Genomic DNA, 24,128 nt, shown 5'->3' with positions numbered 1-24,128 from the left:
GCGAGAGGCAAAAGAAGAAGAAAGAGAAGAGGCGAGAGCCGCGGCAAGTGGCCAGCAAGAAGTGGCGTTCTTGCGTACCAGGTATTCAGAGTCCTGCGAAATGCCATCACGTCCCGGTTATAATTCAATCCGAGCGAGGGGGCAAGCGTGTTTTTCGAGCGCGTCAGCGCGCAAGGATCCGCCGTGACCTACGTCAAATTTCACGGCTGCCGCGCCGCGAGACGGCAGTTCGTTCACGCGGCGCTATCACTCGAGATCGTTATGCCGGTAGCGAACAATGGGTTCGCTCGGCCCGCTAGAAAACTCCAATGGCAGAAGTTGGCCCCGATTATGCGAGCCGCGTCGTTACCATCGCATTCCTCGCGTTCTTTCCACGGCCACGGCGCGTACGGGCGCGCGTACGAGCGTGGAAGCGCGTCAGAGCCGCTCTTTTAATTTCCATTTTATTTATCTTCATTGCAGCGTAAAATTCGGCGTAAATCTCGGCCGAAGGAATCAAAAGGTTGCGTCATCGCGGCAATTTTCTCCAGCTCGCCTCTAACTTGACGCTCGTCCACGGAATAACTGGAAATGAGGATGTAACGTGGGTAAAAGGTAAACGGCGTTGCGTGCGATTAAACGCGCTCGTCCAAAGCGGAACAATGTGGGTCGAAAGTGTGTGATGCGAATATAGTAAACGTTTGGTTACAGGCGATGGAAATAGGAAGCAACGAGGCATCTGTTCGGTAACGCGCGTTTACGTCGTTGATAGAAAGCGATACGATTTGCTCGTTTGGAAAAGTTGAGAGAAAAGTTAAGCCAAGACGCGATATCATGTCCTGACTACGAGTTGAATGGAAATCACCTCAGCGTATCAAAGGAGCGCGCCGTACGATGCTCTGAATTACCTCGAAGACGCTGCAAATTACCTCGGCTCTTCCACGAAATCCGACGCGAGGATAACGAGCCGAGACTGTCGCTGATCAGCAGCCAGGTGTCGATGCGACGTGTACTTTACAACGCCAAGAAAATATGCTTTCTAAGTTGCTGCAACTGCGAGACACGCTGCAAGCCTCGCCTGTCGAAGGGCCAACGACGACCGAATCAACGTTGTTTCTTCTTTTCCGCGAAGCGAAAGAAATCGCGAAAGGCAACGAACGATCCGAGCGATTTGTTGGACGACGACAGACACAGCGTTAAAGCGACGTCGACGCTCGTGTCGCCGACCTACGACAAATTCGACGACACCCGGCGCCTCTTTACGCTCCGGCTATCAGTCTGGATCATTAATTTATTCCGACGAACAATGATTCACGTCGCGTGCCCACGCGACAGTGCGTACGCCGCAACGCGAACCAGTGGGGATAGAGTCCGGTAACAGGAACCGAAGTGTCGTAAAACTAATCTCCCAGATACAAATTACATAATCCTCGTCTGGTCGTCCCTCTTTCCCTTCCTATGTCTCTCTCTCTTTCTCTCTCGCTCGATCTCTCTCTCTTTTTCCCCAATAAATATCTCTCTGCGGACGTATGAATGGCCGTTCGTGCGCGACGTCCGACACATCATCGCTGACTCGTTTCTTTTCACCGCTTTCCTCACCCCCGCTGTGCCGTGTTCCTCGTGTCGAACGTTTGCCAACACGGATATTTAAAATACCATGTTTCTTTCTTTCCTTGCTGCCTCTTCGAACCTCGTGTAAACGAACTTTCGTATCGAGCGCCGTTGACAACTCAGAACCGACGCCAAATAAACGGCGCTGGCTGTCCAAGTTCGATAGCGAGCCTCAAGACGCTCGTTGGTTTCCAACATTCGTTTTGCGACAATTGGTCAACAGCTTCTCTTTGGAATTTGGCTTGGGCTGTTGGCCGTTTTATGGCAAATTAACGGGCAGAACCAGAGGCGCGCGTGATGTCCGACATTGTGTAACTGTTATACTTCTGCAGAAGCTATCGAGGCTGTGAGTAATTATATATCCAAGTGATTGGTCGATAATTAGTAGATTCATTTACAATTTCGACTTCCATGTAGGAACGACGATAATTTGTATACGTCAGTGTGAGGATTTTTCATACGATAAAGTTGTCGCGAAAGACACGCGCAAGCTCTCTCTCTGCGTTAGAAAAGAAATGCGAAACAACGGCGGGAACTTGTGCGTCTGAAATTATTTGGTCGTAAATTTTTTAACTCCTCTACCGTCCGCCAGTATCTCGACTTTATAAATGCGAATATCGCTGATTCTTGCAAGGACGACGGTAGAGCAAATTACAGAAGAAAGAGAGAAGCAGAAGAGAGGGCAGAAGGGAATCCAAATGTAACAAACACCATAGAAAAATCGCCAAAGAAGACGAAAATACTTGGAAGGGAGGATGAAGTGGAAGGACAGAAAAGTATTAACAAGTTTCAGATGTGGAAACGAGACCAAATCGAGGGAATACTGGAAAGAAGAGAGAGAAACAAGATGCGGGCTATGCGAAAGGAAAGAAGAAGACCTGAGACACGTAATAGAAGAATGCGAAATAACCGGAGGACCAAAGGACGCGGAAAAATACTAAACGATACTGGAGAAGGAGCAACAGAACTAAAAACGATAATGGAGAAGAGAGGGCCGATACAAGACGGGGAGGAACGACGATAAGGAAGCACAGCAAGGAGGCAAAAGCCCAAAAGTTGCCATAGTTGTACAGACGGAGTAATTAAGCGAATGCGATATAAAATAAAGTGGATAAGAGGGGAGGTAGATGTAGAAGCTCGTGCAAAGCCGAAAGCTGCTTGTTGAGCCGGCTGACGCGTGTAAAATGTCCAAAGCACACCTCCTATGACGCAGCTTACTCCAAACCTTTTATTATCCTCCGATTATCCGGCTATCGATTGTCCACACTCGTGCCGATCCGAATGACGCCGATTAATCAGCAGCTCGATGCTTAGGAATTTGTTGCCTCGTACTAGCTGACGATATGGAGATCGAAGTTTATGGGGAACGATAACGGTGATTCCACCTTAGCCCACTTTCCTTGCGATTTACGTGCGCACAATGTGCTCAGGAAATATATCGTCCAGGTGGACGTGGCTTCTGGTCGTTCGACTAGAAAGTACAACACGCCCGGCAGCTTGCAACTTTGTTCGACGAGTCGTTGTGTTCTCTGCCAGCTCGAAGGTTAAACGTGAACGATATTTGATGCATCTTTTAAGCAGATTCGCGGGACGACGCGATCAGACGTAAGGCGAAGCGAACGATCCTTTCATGGCAGTTTCAACGCGCAAGTGGCTGCGGAAGCTTCTCTTTTTATTGTACGTAGCGTCCTACGTCCTACGACGCTGCTTCCACGGAGGTGCTGTTCTTCGTTAGCAACGTGGCACAGACGTAGAATTGCACGTGGAATTTCGTAAAGCTCACGAGTCGAGTAGAAGGTTTCTCAGAGGCTCAGCACAGTGCGATTATCGCTGCAATTACCGACAGTCGAGAGGAAGCTATTTCAAACCAACCACAACCAGTGAAAACGACTGGTCTTCAAAGAGATACCAGTAACCATAGAATATTTGTATACTCATTGATCCGTTACCTTCTTACAAAAGCAACCGCATGTTACTTAGCACGTTTCTCGTATTACTTGCCCATTAGAGACCATGATCCCTAAACAAACAAGAGAAGGGTCGCGTTTTCTCAAATTGTAGAACCAGTCGTCCTCGCTGGTGCGATAGTCGTAGCGTTAATAACACAGCGTCGGAAAATTGGCACGAACACCGTGCGCAAGCTTTCGTCGCGCATCCGCGTACAGTCCATAGTCCGAAACGCCTGATCGAAATCCGATGCGAGATATTGCCGCTGCCGGAAGAAAGGGTGAATGATCGGTGGGAAGCATCGCTGGCCGCTGTGGCATTTGGTGCGGGACGAAAGCTAAGTGACGCATCCGCGGCCTGCTCCAAAAGCGGCAAAAGAGTGGCTGGAGACGACGATAAAAGCAGCAGGTCGCGCGCTCGTAAATAGAGCCGCGGGTCCATTCATGAGTTCGGCCAGCTCGCTCGTGCGTACACGTTGGAAAAGTCTTTTTCTCCGTGTATTTTACGGGAGGTCAGGGTTAAAGAGGCGGAAAGAGAGGCGAGCGGCGGAGTAGGTGGAGTAGGAAGAGGCGAAGCGAGACTCTGTTTTATGGGGCTACGATTGCTCTGCTTGCGCGGTACGTCGACCCTTCTGCCGGCTCAGAATTAATTGGTACCGGCATTTAGGTGAACCCGATCCATCTCTCGTCCCAGTTGCGCTCCTCTTCGCGCCAATTTTCACTTTCATCCCCGTTGTTCTCGTCTCAAGTCCGCGGCAAAAATCTCCCACCTGCTACGCGTTTATCAGCGTGGAAATTTCTGTCCGATGGTCGTTGGTGCGTGCTGCGCGTTGCTGGCGTGCACCAGCAACTGGGTTAAGGATAACACGAGCGTAAAGTACGCAGAGACGAGCGAGAGGATCGAGGGAGATAGCGCGCGATTAGAAAAATTGCAAAGCAAGTCGCGTTCCTCGGCAGCGAGATCGAAATCGGATTAATTATTAGTATCGTTATGCAGCAATGGTTTTTGGCCGTTAAGAGCCAAGCAACGTGTATGCAGATTGCCGTGATGTTGCGAACGCTTCAATTTCTTTAAATCGAGTAAAATTGCGGAATCTTTAATGCTGGTCCGACGCGTTAGGCGCCAGCCGTTCGTGCACACAGTTTACTATAATGTTACGAACGCTTGAATTTCTTCAAACGGAACAAAGTTGTAGAATCTAAGTGGAAGAAATGACGACGTTGAAATTATGATATTACGTGGAATTATGTTTCGCGAACACAGCGTCAAGACAGAGAATTCGATGATTCAAATTGACTGGAAACGATTGGAAATAAATAATCGCGATAGCGTGACGTTGGCCCTTGATCGTTTAATTTTGCAAGTTTAGTCTCATGCTTGGAAACTATGTTCGTAAAACGAAGCCCGGTTTCTATGCCATCTGATACAAATAAATACGATACGACGTATAACAGTCGCTTGAATATTTATAGAAGCCGTGATACGTATCGCGCGAAATATCCTAATAAACGAAAGAATTTCTAACAAGCGAAATTTCTAAGTATAAGAATGTCGGGAACGCATGCAGCATGCAAAACTATGTGCGCAAAATATCTCAAGTGAAATAGTCATTGTACTATATACTTAGCGAGTGAAATTCTCATTTAAGTCTCTTTAGTTAGTGTCAATATTGAATTATAATTTCAGTATCGGAATATTGATAACGCTCAAGTACCGTCGATATAAAGCGTATCAGAAGTGAAGAAACATTTATCGCGATAGCAGAAAGTACGATGAAAAATGAAGTAATGAGTTGGCCGGTAAAATACCACTTGAAGCGATGGATGACAAGAAAAATTAAAAGTTTCTCCCATTGTCATATATAGGATGCGTGGATGAAGACTTTTATCGAAACTTCCATACATCGAATCCAGAGGACAGATATCGACGATACCGATTTATCTCGCCGTATGGTTGTTTCTTCCTTTGAAACACCTTGTTGTTTAGCCATCGTCGTACGATTTATTTATACCGTCATCTTTGCTAATGACACATCTGTTTAGATTTACGTAATACTGAAGAGTAGGTAATCGTTAAATGATCGATGACGATAATCGTCGGACGAATTGATAAATTCCTATCCACCATCTCTGCTCTGCTCGTTTAAATTACCCAACTTTCGTACGAGTATGCACAGAAATATTTATTATACGAATATGGTGATTTAAAGCGCGTAGCTTCTACACAAAACGAGAAAACAAATACATGGTCAGTGTACTATAAATTTCCGGACTTCGCATTCCTGATAACCCTGATCGATCACAACGCAACCTCGTCAATTTGTAAATAAATGATATTCGCGTATCGCTGTCTCGGACAGCTGTTAAAAAATTATCTAAAAATTTAAGAAACGGTGTTTTTCTTTATTCTCACGCTACGCAGAAATTTTATTCCGCGTTTTACTTTTCATTCCTTCGATAAACGTATTCTGCGAACGTATTGGCAATCGTTTAAAGCGATGTATTTGAGATAATTTTCAACTGAAAGACTCGGCAACAATCTTATCTCCGATAAAGATTTCCTTATCATCCTTGTTACAATGATAAGACGCGATCGCGCTAGTTCTCTTCTTCGGTATAGTCCGTGCAACGTACACGTACAGCGAAGTCTTAAATTAAAGCATCAAGCAGCGGCACCGATTGATGCAACAGCGTCCAAGGTCGCGCGCGGCATTCTATATTTTTCCACAGAGGCCGTATCAAAGCCAAGATACGCATAAACTATCACATTTCTAACTCGAAATTTCCAAGCTTCGTGTCCTTAAATCTCCTCTCGCGACCAATCAAACTTCGCACCTGCCAACAGCCACATTTCCCTCATTTCGTTAATTCGCTTTACTTAGACCGTCGCGTTTGAAACGATCAGAATTTGCTACAAGCGTAAACTATAGAATAATAATCTGTCGTTCCCGATATGTTTCCTGCATCGGTTATGTTGTAACGGCGATGCTTCTTTTACCTCATTAACAGGCAGCTGTTAAGAATTAATTAATGGCGAAACCGCGGGGTCGTCGACGAGGTTACATAAGCGGGATCCCCGCGGAATTACGCGATCGTCCGTGACAATGAGCAATTAATGAATAATAAGTTGCATCGCTTTTATCGATAGGTACATGTTACTTGGCGAAACGCATGAATGAATGGTGGAGCGTGTACGCGCGCGCGTCTCATCGAGCCAGACCAGTGTCATGCGATCGCTTTGAATTCGTGTTACGTCGATCGTAAAGAATTAATAAATGTCTCCTATAATTATATGCATGCCGCCGCTCGTTCACGTTCAATGACACGGCCGGCCGTTCTCGTTCTCTTCTTTTTCCATATTTATTTTTCATTTATCACAGGCTGACTAATAACAGCGCCGCGTGAGCAATGGCTTATTGATTTGCATAAATCTGATACCGATCGTGAGTTAACGTACAGCTGCATTTATCTGAATTTGTGGAAGAGCAGCTCGTACGCGATAATAATTCGAACAGAGGAGTCAAGTTCTTGCGCCGAATTAATGTTATTTGCCGAGTTTTCCAACTTTCAAATTCATACTTTTGCCTTTCGAAAACTGCATTGTTAACGGCTTTTCGTACAGCTGATTACAAAAGCAACGATGGCTCGTAAATGCACGACATTTTTATGATATTATTTGTTCGTGAATCTTCTGCAGACACAGGCCTCGGCAGACGTACCGCCGTAAAATCTATTACTATCCCAAGTACCGCTTTACCTTCCTATTCTTTCGAAAAGCTCGTCCCATTCTCAACGTACTTGGCATTTTCACATCTTGCATAGGCGTCGCCCGGTATTTACGAAATTCGTTGCACGAATCGATCCGAGTGTTCGTAAACGCACACTTTTGGACCTACGAGCACCTACTGAAGCGTCTACCACCTGTTCCGTTTTACATACCCTGTATGCACATCGTGATTTGTTTATATGGAGCCATTAAACGAACAAAGAGCCAAATCTCGAGACCGGGCCTACTACGTAAACACGGTATTCACTCGGTCAATAACCGAGTGGAAGTTGTCAGGCTTCTTAGCGGGCTAATCCGAAACGGTTCGGTCCGAATTAATTCGTGGCACTTGCTCGTAAAGCGGAAGGGATCGCCGGTTGAAGAGGAATGGGGGATCTTATTGCCGATCTTTATCGATACCCACGATCGGAATCCGTAATGAGGATCCGATCGTCGCTATTAGCGTGACCGCCCTTTTGAACGGCGCCGCACCGCGGGCCATTTTCTTCCTCTTATTGCTGGCTAGAGTCCTTCCGTATTAATGCTGCTGGCCACGATCCTGCGTCAAATTTATAGTGGTCGGCCCACGCGCGATGTTATAAACCGTGAGAGTCTGAACTGTGGCGGATCTTGACGCCTGCGAGCAGTACAAATTTTCTATCTATTCTGGTACTTAATTGGCGTGCTTCGGCGACCAGTTTGTTCGGTCGTTCAACTTTCTGCCGATTAGCTGCATATCACGATTAATTGCGATCTCGTATCTCGAGGCAAGGTCGAAAGGCAACAGAATCTCTACGTGAATGAACATTTCGAAGATCGTCGTAGGCGCCGAAGCGGAGAACGGCCATCTTCGGATATTTATTTTCCAAGTTGAAAAATTCGTACGACACGATACGGTATTTCTGTCTACCTGGCACGAAGATGATATACGAAGTAACGATTACACGTAACGATGACAGTGATAGGAAAATAAATGATCTGTTTTCGTCGCTCAATTATATTCCGTATCTTTTATACTTTCAAATGTACGTACTTGGCTATTCTCTATAAATTTTTCGATCGCTAGAGATACGAGCGATGATCACTTCTCAGGCTGACGAGTGTTTTACTTAACGCGGTAATCTTAGGATTAACGTTGAACGTATCCATCCGTAGACTTTAATATCGCGAGATACGCTGCAGGCCATTAATAATAATTAGGGCGGGTACGAGGTATACGAAAGTCACGTGCACGCACGAGTTGTCAAATTAGTTGATTAACTTACACTTACACCTGTCGATGTCGTCCGGATGTCACCGTAGAACCGAACCTGTGTTAACAGGTGTTTTTAACTCGGCCGTGCGAAACGCTTCCAGCTGCTGGCTGCCCGCTATTCGATAACAACGCGAATTCGAAGGATTTTCGATAGATTGCGACTGACTGTCTCAGTTGATCAAACAAGCAGCAGCAGAACTTACGAGAGTACCTTGCAAACCGATATAATGGCACGCTATGCAACCACGGAAATTTTCGTTAACCGCAAATCCGACTAAAACAGGTGAGAAAACGATATATACCTTATAACGTAATAATCGTTACAGAAAGGAACTGTGTCGTTCTAATTAACGCGTAAGAGAACGTATTAACGCTAATTATCGGTTAATTATATAATATAATATAATATATACAGGGTGGAAAGGGGGTGCTTTGTTTCCGAGAAAATCGACTTTGAATTTTGAAACGCGAGCGATTGAAAGAAAAGATTATTGTAGCCTTTCATGCTTTAAAACAATCGAATACGTTAGAAAGTGGTCATAGAAATTTAATTAGAGGAGCAGAAGTATGTGTTCGGTAGAATGGGCAACATTTTCAGCAATTTTTATAACAATAAACTTTACGATTACTTCATATTATTTCACTATGTATTCCTAATTTTACGTTACGGCAAAAATGAACTTAAACTGCGATAATATCCATCGAGACAACGATCTACGGTGAGATCCGTTATACCGAGACGTGATAAAGTGCACGCGTACCGAGCGAAAATTCAAAGTCGATTTTCTCGAAAACAAAGCTTCAAACGAAAAATTTTTATTCTACATTTTCGACTTCTTTTTTCGCGTAGAATCACCCCCTTTCCGCTTGTACCATCAATTACCAATCACCCTGTATATATATATAGAGAGAGAGAGAGAAAGTTTGTGATGTAGGTTTTGGTATGTATATAACATAAAGGGATGATAATTGTGAAAAATGTAGTCTTTCCGTTGCCCATGAAAACGAAAATCAAATACATCGAGGTTTTAACAATTAATTATGATAATTGATTACGTAATATCGATAATGATATTATTTAATTATAATTTTCTACCTTTGGCATTCGTTAGCTCGCGTGAATGCGATTAAACGACCGGATTTTAGATTTTGTTTGTCAGAAGCCTCGCTTCCTCAGTTTTTCCAGCATTTCCGTTCGTCACCTGGTCAGAGATAGATACGCGAAATTATTCGAATATTTCGATCGTTGAACACGATGTTGATCAGGTTGATTAATAAATTTACGTAACAGGAGACAAAATAACGTGTGAAAAATAGTCGATAGCGTACGTGTAAGAAATCCAAGCTCGAGTATTACCGGAATTTTCAAGAAGAATAAATAGCGTTGTTTTATAATAGATAAATTAATTGCCAGCGCGTACAGGTCATATTTTAAAAGTAAAAGATAAAAAGCATCAACCAGAGAGAAATCGAAGAACGTTGAAAAAGAGATTTAAGGATGAGAGAAATGCGGCCGAGGAGCAACTTCCGGCTGCATGGAAACAGCGGGAAAACTGTCCTGACTTTCCAAGCATCCTCGGTCGCTGCACTGCTAACGTAACACGATTTTCCTGGATGCTTTTTCGACACACTTAGATACTTCCGCAAGACTTGTAACATAAACACCTTTAAACTTGCAATTTATCAACATTCCATTGCTTTTACCTTAGAAAGTAATCGGCTGCCTGTTACTTGTAGTACTCTAAATTCAATACCATCGTAATTATAATTGCCTAAAGGAATTAACATACCTAATACGTTGCTTGATTTAATTCTGCGTTAGAAGTATTAAATTATACGAAACAAGTATAAAAATTGCATTATTCGTTCTTGCAGCGTATAGCAGATCTAAAATATTACATGTACAATACAATAATTTCTAATGTGATGTATAACAGTACAAATGAATCTACGCTGTATCGCTAAAGAAGTTCATTCTCCTGAAAGATGTTATAAAAGAAGTGCATATATGGATGGGATCGTCCGTTCTTAAAATACGACTACAAAATAATTTCTAATTTTCTAATATCATCCGTAACAGTATGAAGATTGCAGGAACGGTTTTTACAGTACAGTTGCAAAATGACGATAAAACGATCGCTAATTCTCAACAAAATAATGGCAGAAAGGTCATCGCATCGAATGGTACACGATCGAGATATTTTCTGCGGTTGCTGAATTATCTTTGCCCGTCTGCGAAAAGAAAACCGCCTGGAGGTGCTTCTAGAATCGAGGCCGGAAGTGCACAGAAGTCGCAGCTTTCGAAGACGATCGTAAAACGCCCCACGAGTTCCTCGATGTTTCCTTATCCCCACCACGAGTACCATCAACGTCTAGTTCCCATTCTGTTCTTAGATGAGAAAGTTTAGTAATCATATCAAAAGAAAGTTCAGACCAATTTTGACATCATTTTATCATCGGTACTGAAAAGAGTCTGAAAGAGAAACCACGAAAGTCAAAGGATCATAATCAAAAGTGGGAAAACCGATACGTAAATATCAATGTCCATTGGATGAGTCATGGGCGTGATAAAATTTATTTAGTACAAATTGCGTGTTCCTTCCTGCTTTTATTTTCTAATTATTTTATAGGAAATCTGTTACTTTATCCACATCGTATACGATCTATAAGTAAACCGAGGATTTGTATTAACGTAACTAAAGAAATAGAAAACCTCTTTCTCTCTTTCTCTCTCTCGATAGATAAATAAAGTTTCATTTCACCCGTGGAGTATTAATAACAGCTACTTTACTTTGAGTATTTTTTTCTTTTTTTATATATTTTTGCATGCTGTATGCATTTTTGTAACTTTAAATACCTCGTTAATAGAAATATATAAAAATCTACTGGCGAGATAAAATATTGAATACAATATAATTTGCTAGATTATTCCAATAAATACAACATGTAGCTGTTCCGACACTAATGTGATATATATAGTTTTCATAAGAAACTATTGAAACATCATAAAATACGAGCAAGATCGCAGATGCTTCTCAAATCAACTAGAATCAACTTTGAAGCAGGCGACGTAGTCTCGTAGATACGCAAGCGGTTCATAATGTTCAAATACGGCTTGCTTACGTCGTCGTGGCCTCGTCCAGAGAGCAAGGACATTCATTGGCCACAATTCATCTGTCGCGCAATGCTCAACCAATCGTAAACCCGACTAGCGCTTTACTTCCGTCGTGAAGCCACGCGTTCGACTGTCCTCAGTCCTCGTGCACGTTGGCCGTCGTTGTCGCGGCACAGGTATTACGCTTACACATATGTATATTCGCTTACATACGGCGGTGCACGCGAGCGAGCGGGTTTAAACGGTTGGTACGCGCTCGTTTCCGCGGTCAGAATCATTGGCGCATTCTCGCGCCGGCAATAAGCCGCCAGTTAAAACTCCTCCTTCCCACTCTCCTACGATATTCCCATCCCTCTCTTTCCTTCGATAGCTGTTCGTTCCGCGGCGTTAAAATCGCCCGACGACGACATCAACAATAACAAACGACATCAAGCATAACGAGACACGCGACAATTCGACGAAACATTCGCTGGACTCTCCCTTCTTCGATCGACGTAAAGAGTATTGAATCTCGGCGGCAGCAGATGAAACGAGTCGTCACGGTCGGCGGTTCGATCTCTCCGAAAACAACGATCTCTGCCTGACCGACTGACTTGTCGTCGGACTCGTCGTTGTCAATCACGAACGAGACGAGAAGAAACTTCGAGGTCTTTCTTACGAATTCTCGCTTGGAGAAATTCCACTGCCTTGATCCTGGTTCGTGAAGCCAAGGAATCGATCGAAATTCAAGTTATAGACGCATAGGGACTTTCACGCGCGTAACGACAAGTCGAAGTTCCCTCTCTGTCTGTGAAAAGCGCTGCTAACTCTTAGATACAGATATATATGTAAGTAGACACCGAGCAACAATGAAGGGAGAAAGAAGTTTGTTCCTCCTGGCGAGGAGGAGGAAGACATTTTCACCGCGCCTTCACGGAGAAAACGACTTCGCTTAGAACTGCCTCGCCGACGGCTGTGGCCGTCGCGCGATACGCTGCCGTACGCTCCTCACAGAGCCTCGAGCACGCTCTCCCCTCGGGCTGTTTACGGAATGTCGCGCAAAATTCCCGAAATTAACCGACCTACCGGGCAACAGCGATCGACGATCGATGCGCCGGTTTGCGCGCCGTTGTTTCGCGATCGAAGCGTCCCGATGATGCGGCCCGTTTACCCGATACCGAATAAAAATGTTCGCGGTGAATTTTCTTAGGCTGCTTGCCGTATGGAAGGTGGCGCGCGGTATCCGTGCGGCGTTGTCTGCCGCTCGTTGCTGGCTCGCAAGAGCCGAGGCCTTCGAGCGCTCTTACGCTGCTCGCCGTATACAGGCTGACAGTCAGTGGCGGGTTTCGAAGCTAACGGCGTTGGGCAGACTCCCTCGTACTCGGGGGCCCCGGTGTCTACGAGTTCCCCGTTTCGTAGCCTCGAAATCGAAATCGAGCCACGGTTTCCACTGCGTATCGAACGCTTGAATTATTTCTGTATTTACAATCGCGCTAAAAATATTACAGTTTCTCGCTCGTAAATAATTTTACACGTTCGTTATGCGACTATTGGAAAATATTTTTTACACGCATAATTTTTACATTTCTGCTTATGCGTGTACGTGATTACGTTTTAAATATCGAATCGAACGATGTGGTCGTTTTGATAAATCGCTGACATTAGGAAATCGAGCAAATTTTCAGATTATCATATTACAGGGGCATGGAATTGTACGATATAGTTGGATGGTTTTTAGTTAGGATTTTATATCATTCGATAGTATATGATTCGACCGCAACGACGTAAGAAACTTGCTGATAAACGACGCCAGAAGTGCGAGCTTCGCGAAATAGTTCTCGCTAGTACCTATCGAATGGCCTAAGTCGTTTTGAGTTTTTGCGCTGGATCAAATTTTTCATCGTAGCTCAATCCATTCTCCCGTAACTTTCATCGAGCGAGACCAGGCTATCGTGCACTTTCTCGCGCAGAACAATTTTTCACGTTGCTGTTAGTGCAAACAGTTTTATATGAAAAAATTCATATGAAAACACCTCCTTTGCGACAAATCTTCTACGTAATGAGACAAAGTTAAACTGATCCTATGAAAGAGACGAAAACGGAATATTTGTTAAAGGCAAATATACAGATTCTTCGAATTTATATACACAGAGACTTTAAATACCTTAATATCATACCCTCACTTTCTTTGGCAAGGCTTTAAGGGCACGTGGCCTTTCCCCTTCCCTCGTGTTTTCCGCGTTGAACAAGTGCGTTCCACCTATGCTAGTTAGTTTTTGCGGTTTTTTAATGTCACACGCGCATCATAAATCAGAATATAAATCAGGTTATATAAAAGCATTGATCACATTTCAAAATCATACATTTAAACAATGAATTTCCTTTGTATGAGCAACCTGAATGGCATAAACAATCCGAGGATATTCAATATCAATTATACAATTAATTTACGTGGCGTGAATAGAACGCACCCTTCCGCCCGTACGAAATCTACCACCGGTCGAATGTCGACAATATGCTGTTCGCTTTTCGATGTACAATGGCTTTTAAAAATAATTTATTGAATTCGAAATCCAATCGGTCGGCGTAGTAAATCATTGAAACGCGCAGAACTATTTTAATTTTCTCACGCGTATTTTGATAGATATATCGAAACAATTTAGCTAACGCTCTAATGGATTCGTATTGTCGGAGGCGGCGCCGTTGCGCACGAAAAAAAAAAAAAAAAAAAATTATTCGATGGAACATCTAAATCATCGGTATGATCGCGCGTCGATATTCATGAAATTCATTCCGCATGATTTTGTATGAACAAAATATACACAATGGCGCGTGTTACTTCGACAACACGCGGACAACCGGTAGCGTGTAAAAATAAATTCTGAAACTTTCTTCGCGAACATTAAAGTACCCGCCACGCTCCCGTTATTACAACTTTACAAGCTGGAGAATAGCCAGGACCCTTTAATTTACGTTCATTCAAGAGGTGATCTTTTCCTCAATTTTTTTTTTTTTTTTCCTTTTTTTTCACCGACATTAGGAAATATCAATTTCCTACGATACAATGATAATGTAACGTAAATCCCTACGCGTAGTATACACGTTATATAACGATCGATACGAATCAAAAATAATTCAGTTTGTTTTAATAAAAGTTACGATAGCAGAAATCAGTAGGAGCAATTTTATTTTTACGCTATTTTCCTACTTCGGTGTAATTCGTAGCGTGGATACACTGATTTTTTAATACAGAAAAAACGCAAGTTTTATGTAAGAAGATAGTGGCAAGCGATTCGAAGATAGACACGAGGAGAAGTAAAGGGCTCGATGCGACGAAGCTACGGCACTATGTGCCGTGCCGTCGTGCTAGAGTGCAGGTGGGCCGAAGTTCGACGGAAACAGTCGAGCGCTCACTCGGGGGAAAACCGAGCGGCGGTACACGACGAGTACTGTTGTCAGAGTATTCAGTAATGCTTTGCATGGCCAACAAGTCACTAGTGGGCTCGTCGGTGAGAGTCGTGTCGTTCACTCGAAGTGATCGTGTGGTGTTACTCGACGAGTTAGACAGGCGGTATTCTGAAACGTGAAGCACAAGCGCACGGTGACGAATGTATCCGCAATCGTGAGAGTGCATTTCGTGAGACTGTGAGAGAGAAAACGAACAGAGCGTATTCACGGAGCGTACACCGACGGTGGAGCTTCGATTTCACGTACTATTTCTTCACTGAAAACAAAAAACCATTGCGCTACACTGTGTATGGTACACGAGCGATCCAAGATGCTGTCGTCAGTGCTAGCGAAATAATAATGTGGTGCGACGTTAGTCAGGTGAGTGAAAAGTGCTACGGCAGTTTCTTTTTCTTTTTTTCTCCACCAATTTTTTTTTCCCCTTTCGAAAACTGTGCCGGCCTGTGTTCGCCTGCCTCTAACGTTCTTGTGCGGCCAGCCAAGAGAGCGTTACGTGAACACGACATCACAACGGCTACGAGGTGGTTGTGTGTCGCTTGCTGTGAAAAATTTAAACGTTGCTCCGTTCATCGAGTTCGGTGTTCGTCACGCGAAAGGACTATATCCTCGTTTCGCCGCGACGTTTCTCAGCCATCGAACGAGAGCCGTGTATTTCAACCGTGCCTTAGTACAAGTGGTTCAGTGTGTGATTTTTCTGTCTCGTCGACGGATACCTCGGATATACGATTCGTTACACGCAACTCTGACCACCGAAGAGAACGTCTCGTCCCGCAGCGACGAGCGCAACTTGCAATTGAAAGTTAACTTCTCGTAACGCCTTGAAAGGCTGGCGCACACGAACGGCAGACACGGCGATGAGTCTCCGTGGAAACTATTTTATCACCTAGCCTCTGCAATTTCTTCTCATCCTGTGTGTGATCGTACAAATCGATCGAAAATATTGCATCAACCGGTATAATCATGCTGCGAAACCATGTTAATCGCCCGTCGGCTGCGAGTCATTGAATCGTACCGGGCATTCTCAAGTGCTAAGAAAAACCATAAACACTCGTTCGTTGATTCTTTTTTCACGCGTCGACGTCGGAATCGATACAAATAATCGCCGCGAATTTTTTTCGTCGTATTTCGTCATATCTCTCTCTCTCTTTCCGTTTCTCTCTGCCTCTCTCTCTCTTTCGGAGTATAACATTAGGAAACTCTGTGTACGTGAGAATCGGCGAGGTTTCACGTCGTCGACGCTATTTCCATTATGGTGTAGAAATTGATACAGCGGCGGATCAACGTCGTGCCGAAGTGTCAGATTTGACGCGTGGTAACCTCGTGTTCAGTAGTTTGAATTCGAAGCGATCCCGCGTTTCCTTGGGCTTGGGGACGAGCGGCGGAGGGAGCAGGAGGGCATAGAGGCGGCAGCAGCAGCAGCAGCGGAGCAGAGTAAGAGGAGGTTGGGGGTGGAGAGGTGGAGGAGGTAGGACGGCGGCCGCGATGCTGGGTGGCGTAGTTAGGATGGCGAGAGGTGGGGAACGGTCGAGGTGGCTGTGGTAACGACGGTGGGTCGTGGGTCGCTACGTGCGGAGAGAGGGGCAGCGTAACGAGCGAGAGAGAAAGAAGCAGCGATAGGGAAGGAATAAGAGCACGAAGGAGAAACGTGTATATATACATATATATGTGTATATATATATACACACGCGATATGAGAGACAAAGAAAGAGTCTCGATAAAGAGAGAGAGCGAGATAGAGAAAGGTGACCGGAGGCTCCGAGGCTGGCTGCCTCTTCTTTACTTGGCCAGCGCTGTGGAGGAAACCTAGCGTCGCCTGTGCGTCGCGAGGAGCAAGGAGAAGGGTACGACGTTCACTAAGCAGCGGGCAAGGGGGGAAAGGGGCACGATTATGACCAACCATCAAGGGGGCAACGTCGTCATGGTTACCGCGACGACAACAACCCGACTCTGTTCTAAGGGATGTTTTTAAAAGCATATATTTACCTTTGCTCTTTTTCTCTCTCACCGATCGCGTGGAGGCGATAGGAACGACTAGTTTTTTCCTTTCTCACTCGCCGAATGTATGTAATGCATTTGATGGCCCGGTTTCGTTAGATCAACCGAACGACCGTAACCTCTTCCGAACTGTATTCGCCTACTTTTGCAACCGCTGGATCGTCGTCGAAATTTAAGAAACATATTTCGTCATGGCATAGAGAATTTGTAAAACTTGTACTTTAACCTGAGAGTATCTTCGTCTTCTGGCCGCCTTATTAGTCATAGCCGAAACACAGAACATTCAGTGTGGATCGGTTAGATGGCTATACGGTATATATCTGTGGTGGATTGGTTTTTCCCACAAACTATGAATATGCTCTAAAATGCTCCGTGTTAGTGAAATGCCAATGCGTGATAGGCGTATCTCGAGAAACAGCCGCGTTCGCGTGACGATCGCGCTCTGTCCGACGGTGACAAAACCGGTCGAATCTGTGACTTCAGCGTTCTTGATACCTTTATCGTTTTATTATTCAGCAGGAAGTGCGTCGTAAGAATTTCTTCGTCTTTGGATCATACTGTATTCAGAGACATCTTGGCGACGTGATCTTTCCGCAAATTTCTAGTTATTTCTACTGATCTCTGTTCGTATACGAAAGGGTATCCTTTTCACCTCGCAATCCCTGGAATATTTTCACGTCGAATTTCAATAATTCATAGAATATATGAGAACTTATACACAATGTACTACGATTTTATGTATTTTTGAGGTTATACCCCGTCCAGTGCGATTGAGTGTACGATCGAACGCGTCCGTCGGACAGTGTCACACGGCAGTTCTACCAACTGTTTAATCGAAACGAAAAAATCCTCACGTTCTTGCGAATGTTTCTATTGTGATAATTTTTTTTTTACGATCGAAGAAAAGCTCCAACAAAGATTCCAAAGATATTGGTAGAAAATAGTAACGTCTTTGCTAGTGACAGATAGTGCTTGGTACAGTTATGTAAGTGAGATATTTTCTTCCGATACGCTCGACCGATCGATCGACTAAAACTGACGCGTAATCTCGACGACGGACATGGTCAAGAAATCGATCGATTATTTGTGCGAAAGGATAACGTTTTCTTGTCGTTTCCGCGAACAGCTCGCTTTTCTTATTCTCCGTGGAAAAATCCAAATTAATGGAAGATATTAGTCACGCAGAAACAACTAACTTCGATCGCGATTAAAGAATCGTTCGATTTTTATCCATCAGAGTAGCATTTCCTTGTTATTTTCGAAGGTTTGCGGCCTTCTTATACCGACATCTGATTTTCAGACGTTACGATCTTTAGTATCTCAATTCAGTTGCGATAATTCTGCGAATCAATCGCTTTTTTTTACTCAAACTGTATCGTTATCTCTTCGGATGCAAATTTAGATGACTGTTTTTAATTTTTCTGAGGCAAATGCGTTATAAAGTTGATTATTCGTGGAAGGATTTTCCATAAACTCGTGTAATACTTATTCGCAATTATACATGTTCGTTCTAGGGAATTATACATTTCGGAATCACACACCTGTGTCTCTCAACTAACCTTTTCGTTCTCATGATAGTCGTACAGCTACATACATATTTAAAATTGCGAAGTAGAATGTTACTCTTAATCATTATATTTCATATACTCGTTGATCATTATAACGTTCCTAGACGTCAGAATGTTCCTACGAGTTCCTTATTTCTCACACGACACACAGAGAAATTTCTGACATTTTCTTTGTAACCAAAATATCTCTGCAAGTGCTCTACGTCCATAATTAATTAATTAATTAATTTCCCTCATTTATCAATGCAAGTGATGCAATTTTTTTGTAACAAACACGACCAACGCTATATCTCGGTCGTACAAGATATATTTTTCATAAAGTACGTAAATATTTCTAGGTTATGCGAATGTACAAAGATCAACGACCGAAACGATCGCCTAAAGTAAAATTTCTGGCACGTGTTTAATAAAATTAGACTTGCCAGAAGCTTCAACCTGGCCAAGATTCGTCCGGATTCGAGTACAACAGACATGTAAGGTGATTTTGTTGTTGGTTATCTCGAACTTAGCGCGATCGCACAGCACAGAAATCGTCTTCTCGTAACAACTACATAAAGCGACACGACGGTGTTCTATATTACATCGCTTTACCATTACTATGGAAAGTTACCTTTTTGAGAGGCTGCAATGCGTTTTTCACGGATTTCTAACGACATCGAACGAATATTCGATAATAGCAAGAGGAAAACAGACCTGCACGCGGAAACTCCGTCAAAACAGTTTTACGTCGAAAAATATAGTCTCTGCAGTATCGTTGGCTGCTCGGTACTACCGTGGCCAACAGGTTTTCAAAATAACGATCTAGTGCCGTTTGTCGGATTATTCGATAAGCGAAGTGTCGTAGATTACGCACTTGTCTGTCGTAATTGTACAGAATAAACGAACGACTCCTAATTTACAACACTTGCTTTGTTATCGCACTTTTTCCGCTTCTGTGAGATAAAACGACGATCGAAAGCACCGGATGGAGACAGGTCGTATCGGTGATTTGCTTAAACCGACGAACGCCGATCGAGGCCCGAACACGCGCTTCTTCCACCGTATTATCGCTCGATCAAACTGCCTACTTCTTCTCGTTTTACTCTAGCCAATGCCCCATTCGACGTAATCCGATCGTCTCGCACGCTTCGGTCTCGGTCTCGGATCGGTTTCCTATCGCTATGAACAATTTCTATCCCCAAACTGCAATAGGTCTAGTTGGGTGGCACAAGAGGGGCCTTGCTGCGTTGTCCGAAGTTGGAATACACGCGGGCACCTCCGCGCCCAGAAATTGCAAGAGCTTAACCAGCTGGAGGATCGGTCGCAATCGGTGCTAACCACTCGGTGGAAGGTTTTCAGCGGGCAAAGGACAAAGACTGGTAGCAAGCGGGGAACACGGCGTGTGCCGCGAGCATCGGCGGCATAAAGCGGAGTCCAAGTTTCCCCCGTTACCCTCCTTGGTCGGCCTGGCCTCCAGCAGCTACTCCTCCTCCGCCTCCTCGTCCTCCTGCGGCGCATCGAGCCGCTCACCCACCATCACGGGCCATTAACGAGAGAGTTATCGACGCGCGATCTGTCAATAGGCTTCTCCCATTCATAAATTCGCCCGGCGTGTGGCGGCCGCATAGTTTTGCCGCGAAAACCACGTGGCGGCGGTGGCGCGCAACGTCCTCTCCGTCGAGCTGCACCGCAACGAGCCGAGGCTCTACTACGTGATTTACGGGCCGCGTCCCCGTTTTAAATGCATGCAGAGTAGCCGTGCGTATGCACGTCCTTCTCTATCTCTCTGTATCGCCGGCTGTCCCACCTTCCCAATCTTCTCCTCTCTTTCTCTGTCTCTGTCCGTGTCGTTGCTTCGCGTAATCTGTTGGTTCCTTTGTGCGCCAATCTGTTTACGTATGCGCAACGTGCGAGCGAAACGAGATCTACCGAGAAGCCGGTCACACGCGCGTCTTTCTTCCGCGTCTCGCGAATCCAGTCGAGTCGTTCGCACTTGTTTAGGCTCGAGAAGATTCGCTGCTGGAATTTGGAACACGCTGCGAGTGAAAATGCCGATCGTTGGCCATTCGGCGAGATGTTCGTCTAATTGTCTTCTAGCAGCAACGTGCTCGCCCCGCCACAATTTCACACACCTGTCAGTCCACGTAGCAGGAACTTGGTTCCACGTGATAGCGAATGTAGAAAATTGGCTTGGAAGGAACGTTCTCCTCGATCCGATCCTAGACGGATCGTCGATAGACGTCGATAGAAAGGCGCTAATAAAAGAAAAATAACGGAAGGCTCGTGACAATTGGTGCGGACAAAAGCTGAGTAACTCGAAGTAGCTTGTCTGACGAAAACGATAGTTGACGTTAATTAGCACGAGACAGAAATAATCGAAGGTGAATGAAAGTTACTCGTAGGAAAACTGGCGAGTCAAGCCTCTCTGTCCGATGTAGGTTCACGCGCTGCTAAATGGCACTGTAACGAATGTTACGGTTAAATATGAAATTTAATCATCGACGCATGTATATTTCTCGTCTCAGTTTCTATTCGGCGAAACGTTCGATCGCGCTTGCGGCGAGTAGCAGGGAAATCACGGCGTCGAAGATACAAGGAGTATACGAGTATTTTCATGGGATTGCACCAAGTGTGCAAATAACGTGCGTGGAATAAAAGGCGATTGGTTATCTCACGTCGGTCGTGAGATTAATTAGCACGAGCTTTGATTTTGCCTGGGATATTCTCGCCGAAATTCCTTGTCTCAGAAATTGGTGTGGAACGCCAAATTTCCTTGCGTAACAGGGGGCGACGAAGGATAAGGATAACAGGTTTTTCGGCTTCGAGAGTCAACGAGATTGTTAGAATGGAATTCGCTTCTTAAGACGCTTCTTAATCGATGTAAAGACTGAAATATCAGTGGACTTAGGTGGGACGAGGATCGATGGGGAAAAACCTGGTTACCGCGAAGGTTCGACGTTGCGTGGAATATTCTGGAGGGATTAAGCGCAGGACATCTGCATTTCTCGTGGAAAATTATTTTCACAAGTTGGACGCAAACACGAGCAAAGCAGAAACTTCCTGGCAACGGATTACGACAAAGATAAGGATAATAATGGACATGGTTTTTCGCTTCTAAATTCGAGCAGACCGACGCGACCGCATTAGTTATTAAAATATTATTAGCCTCGTTATTACCCGTATTTCGTTATTTCGCGTCTCACATTGCGTAATTCGATCGCTTACCAGACAGAAAGAAAATAATTGCTGTTTCCTCCAGATATCCATCCTGCCGTCGTCTTATCGCCGCCGGTTCCTGCAACCGACTCCAAACACTTATATCGGTTTACGTTACACAGCAAGATAAATAAACCGAGTTTATAACGACGATGGCTGACACTCGACTACCAGCGATTAGTCATTTAATCAGCCGTCGATCATCTCATTCATACTCGATATTCCTGGCGTTACGTTACGATGCCATTCAGTGCCAAGCAGTCTGGCGAAAGAGAACAGTCGCAGATTGCTGGAAACGCGGCCCGAACGACGAACCAAGCATAGGAAACTCGCTACGTTTCCACGTACAACCGTCGTATCCCGAGAGACTTTGGCAGAAGTTGAGTCTCGAGACTCGTTGGTCTCCCATCGCGCGAATGAAAAATCATACGTCGCCAGAGTCAGCGTATTTTTATTATACCAGCTGCTGTTGCAAGTCGCACTCGTGTTGTACGAGCTGCTCCAGTCGGCGCGAGTTCCACGTTCCAAGTAAACGCTCTATTTCTTTAACCTTGCGTCCCAAGTTCAGAGCCGCGATGTAAAAGCGCGAGGAAAATGGAAATCCTCCGCACGGTATCCTTGTCAAAGCGTGGTACGTCGTTGAAGGATAATGTCAATTAGAGATCCAGGTATTCTCCGTCTTTCACGTTAGCGTCGATCGACAATTTTCGGAAGAGTTTCGCGCGAGTATGGTTGCCGAGATCGCCTCCTGCGAATCGTAGCATGTAGAATTGATATGTGAATTTAGCGAGTGGATTGGAAGCGCCACAGGAAGCTAAATATAGAAGGAAGATTCGGAATTACGCGATACGTCGAAGCGAAGCCTCTTTGCTCCTATACTTTAGGCCTTATTTTAGCGTTAACTGATCTTTATCTACTGATACGATGGGATACTCGTTACGTAACGAGTGCAATAGGATCAATTTAATATTTCGAATTGGTCATTGTAAGAGTATGATGATCGCAGTTGATGGATAACTCGAATGATCGTCCAGAGATACGATAAGGGCTTGCATTTATATTGATCTAGATTTGATACTGTGTTGAGGTTATTAGATGTATAAAGAGAGAAAACGCGTGGATAAAGTGTAAGGTAGAAAATATATATATTTCATTTAATAGAGAGGTGTAATAATAAGTAGGAATACAATTTGAGCTGGTTCAGATCCGCACGCTAGCGCCTGTCTACTGTTTATGGTCTGCCTTCGTGCCAGTCTTTTGTCTATATGCTGTCGATGGCTTCGGCGCTTGAGGAAACTAAAAAGACCAGACGTGGAGTTTTCGTAGAAGCTGTGACCACTTCAACAGATAGGAGAATCAAATTCCGTAGAAAATCGTCGCCAGTTATGTAACTTCGAATTTACCTACAAAGGCTGCGCTACTCTATTTTCCTACCTCAAATGGCTTGCCGTGATTATCTCGATCTCCAAAGCAAATCGGCAAATCCCACTCGAGCATCGAACGTCTGTACATGCTTGGAACGAATCTCTCTCCGCATTTGCGTGCATGGAAACCCGTCGAGACCTCGGGTTCCAGCTTGGCCGGCTCGCGCAAAAATCTCAATTTTAACGTAAAACACGAGCCACGCGAAATAGACAGCGGTATCTGGAGTCACGCGTCCGCGGGAGATGGTGCTTGGCTAGGTAAAGCGACGAACCTGTGGCGCGTTTCCAAGCGAGCGAACAAACGCGACTCGATGCGTTGGGTTACGACTTGCGCGTGATACACGCGTTATGGAAAAAAGCTCACGAGACGAGATAGAAGTATGACCTACGCCACTGTTTGGCGGCCGCTGATAACATCGGTGAATCACGAATTACGAATGTTACGTTGCGTCTGGCATCTCCCACTGTCCCCCTTTCGATGCAAAGACAACCGTAGCACGTGGCGCGTTTGTCGTCGATCGTGTGTACACGCGCAGAGAGACAAGCCCGCGTTGCACTCTGTGTCCCGTTTTGTTTACGTTTTACCGGCGTGCCTGCGGCCGATTGAAAAATTCGCAACCGCTGGCGCGCGCGCCTGTGTGCCGTAATTCACGCATCGACGTGACGAACTCGCAACCGTTGCCGTGTCACGCGCGGTTACAAATGAAAACGAGAGTCGGCTTCCTTTTTTTGTCTTTTTGCCTACCGCACGAAAATTAAAACCAACTGCAATTGACGCCGTATCGCTGAAATAACAGTTCCATAGGAGATTTTTTACGCGACCGCTA

The 24,128-nt window shown here is 44.7% G+C and overlaps 1 protein-coding gene across 14 annotated transcripts in view; it reads left to right on the top strand.

Moving 5' to 3' along the window:
* The window catches only part of LOC126926236 (uncharacterized), a 420,584-nt gene that overhangs the window by 347,114 nt on the left and 49,342 nt on the right, over positions 1–24,128 (top strand). The window contains exon 1 of one of the 14 annotated variants that reach the window (XM_050742489.1): positions 15,055–15,479. The exons of the other annotated variants lie outside the window; for them this stretch is intronic. Within the exon in view, the coding sequence (XP_050598446.1) occupies positions 15,459–15,479 (21 nt within the window). The 5' untranslated portion in view covers positions 15,055–15,458. Of the gene's footprint in view, positions 1–15,054; positions 15,480–24,128 lie in introns of those variants that run through there. 14 annotated transcript variants of the gene reach the window in all.

The sequence above is a fragment of the Bombus affinis genome, chromosome 17 (genome assembly GCF_024516045.1).
Source record: "Bombus affinis isolate iyBomAffi1 chromosome 17, iyBomAffi1.2, whole genome shotgun sequence".
Classification (NCBI taxonomy): Eukaryota; Metazoa; Arthropoda; class Insecta; order Hymenoptera; family Apidae; genus Bombus; species Bombus affinis.
Note: the sequence above shows the minus strand (reverse complement) of the source record. Positions and strands in the feature narration are given on the sequence as shown.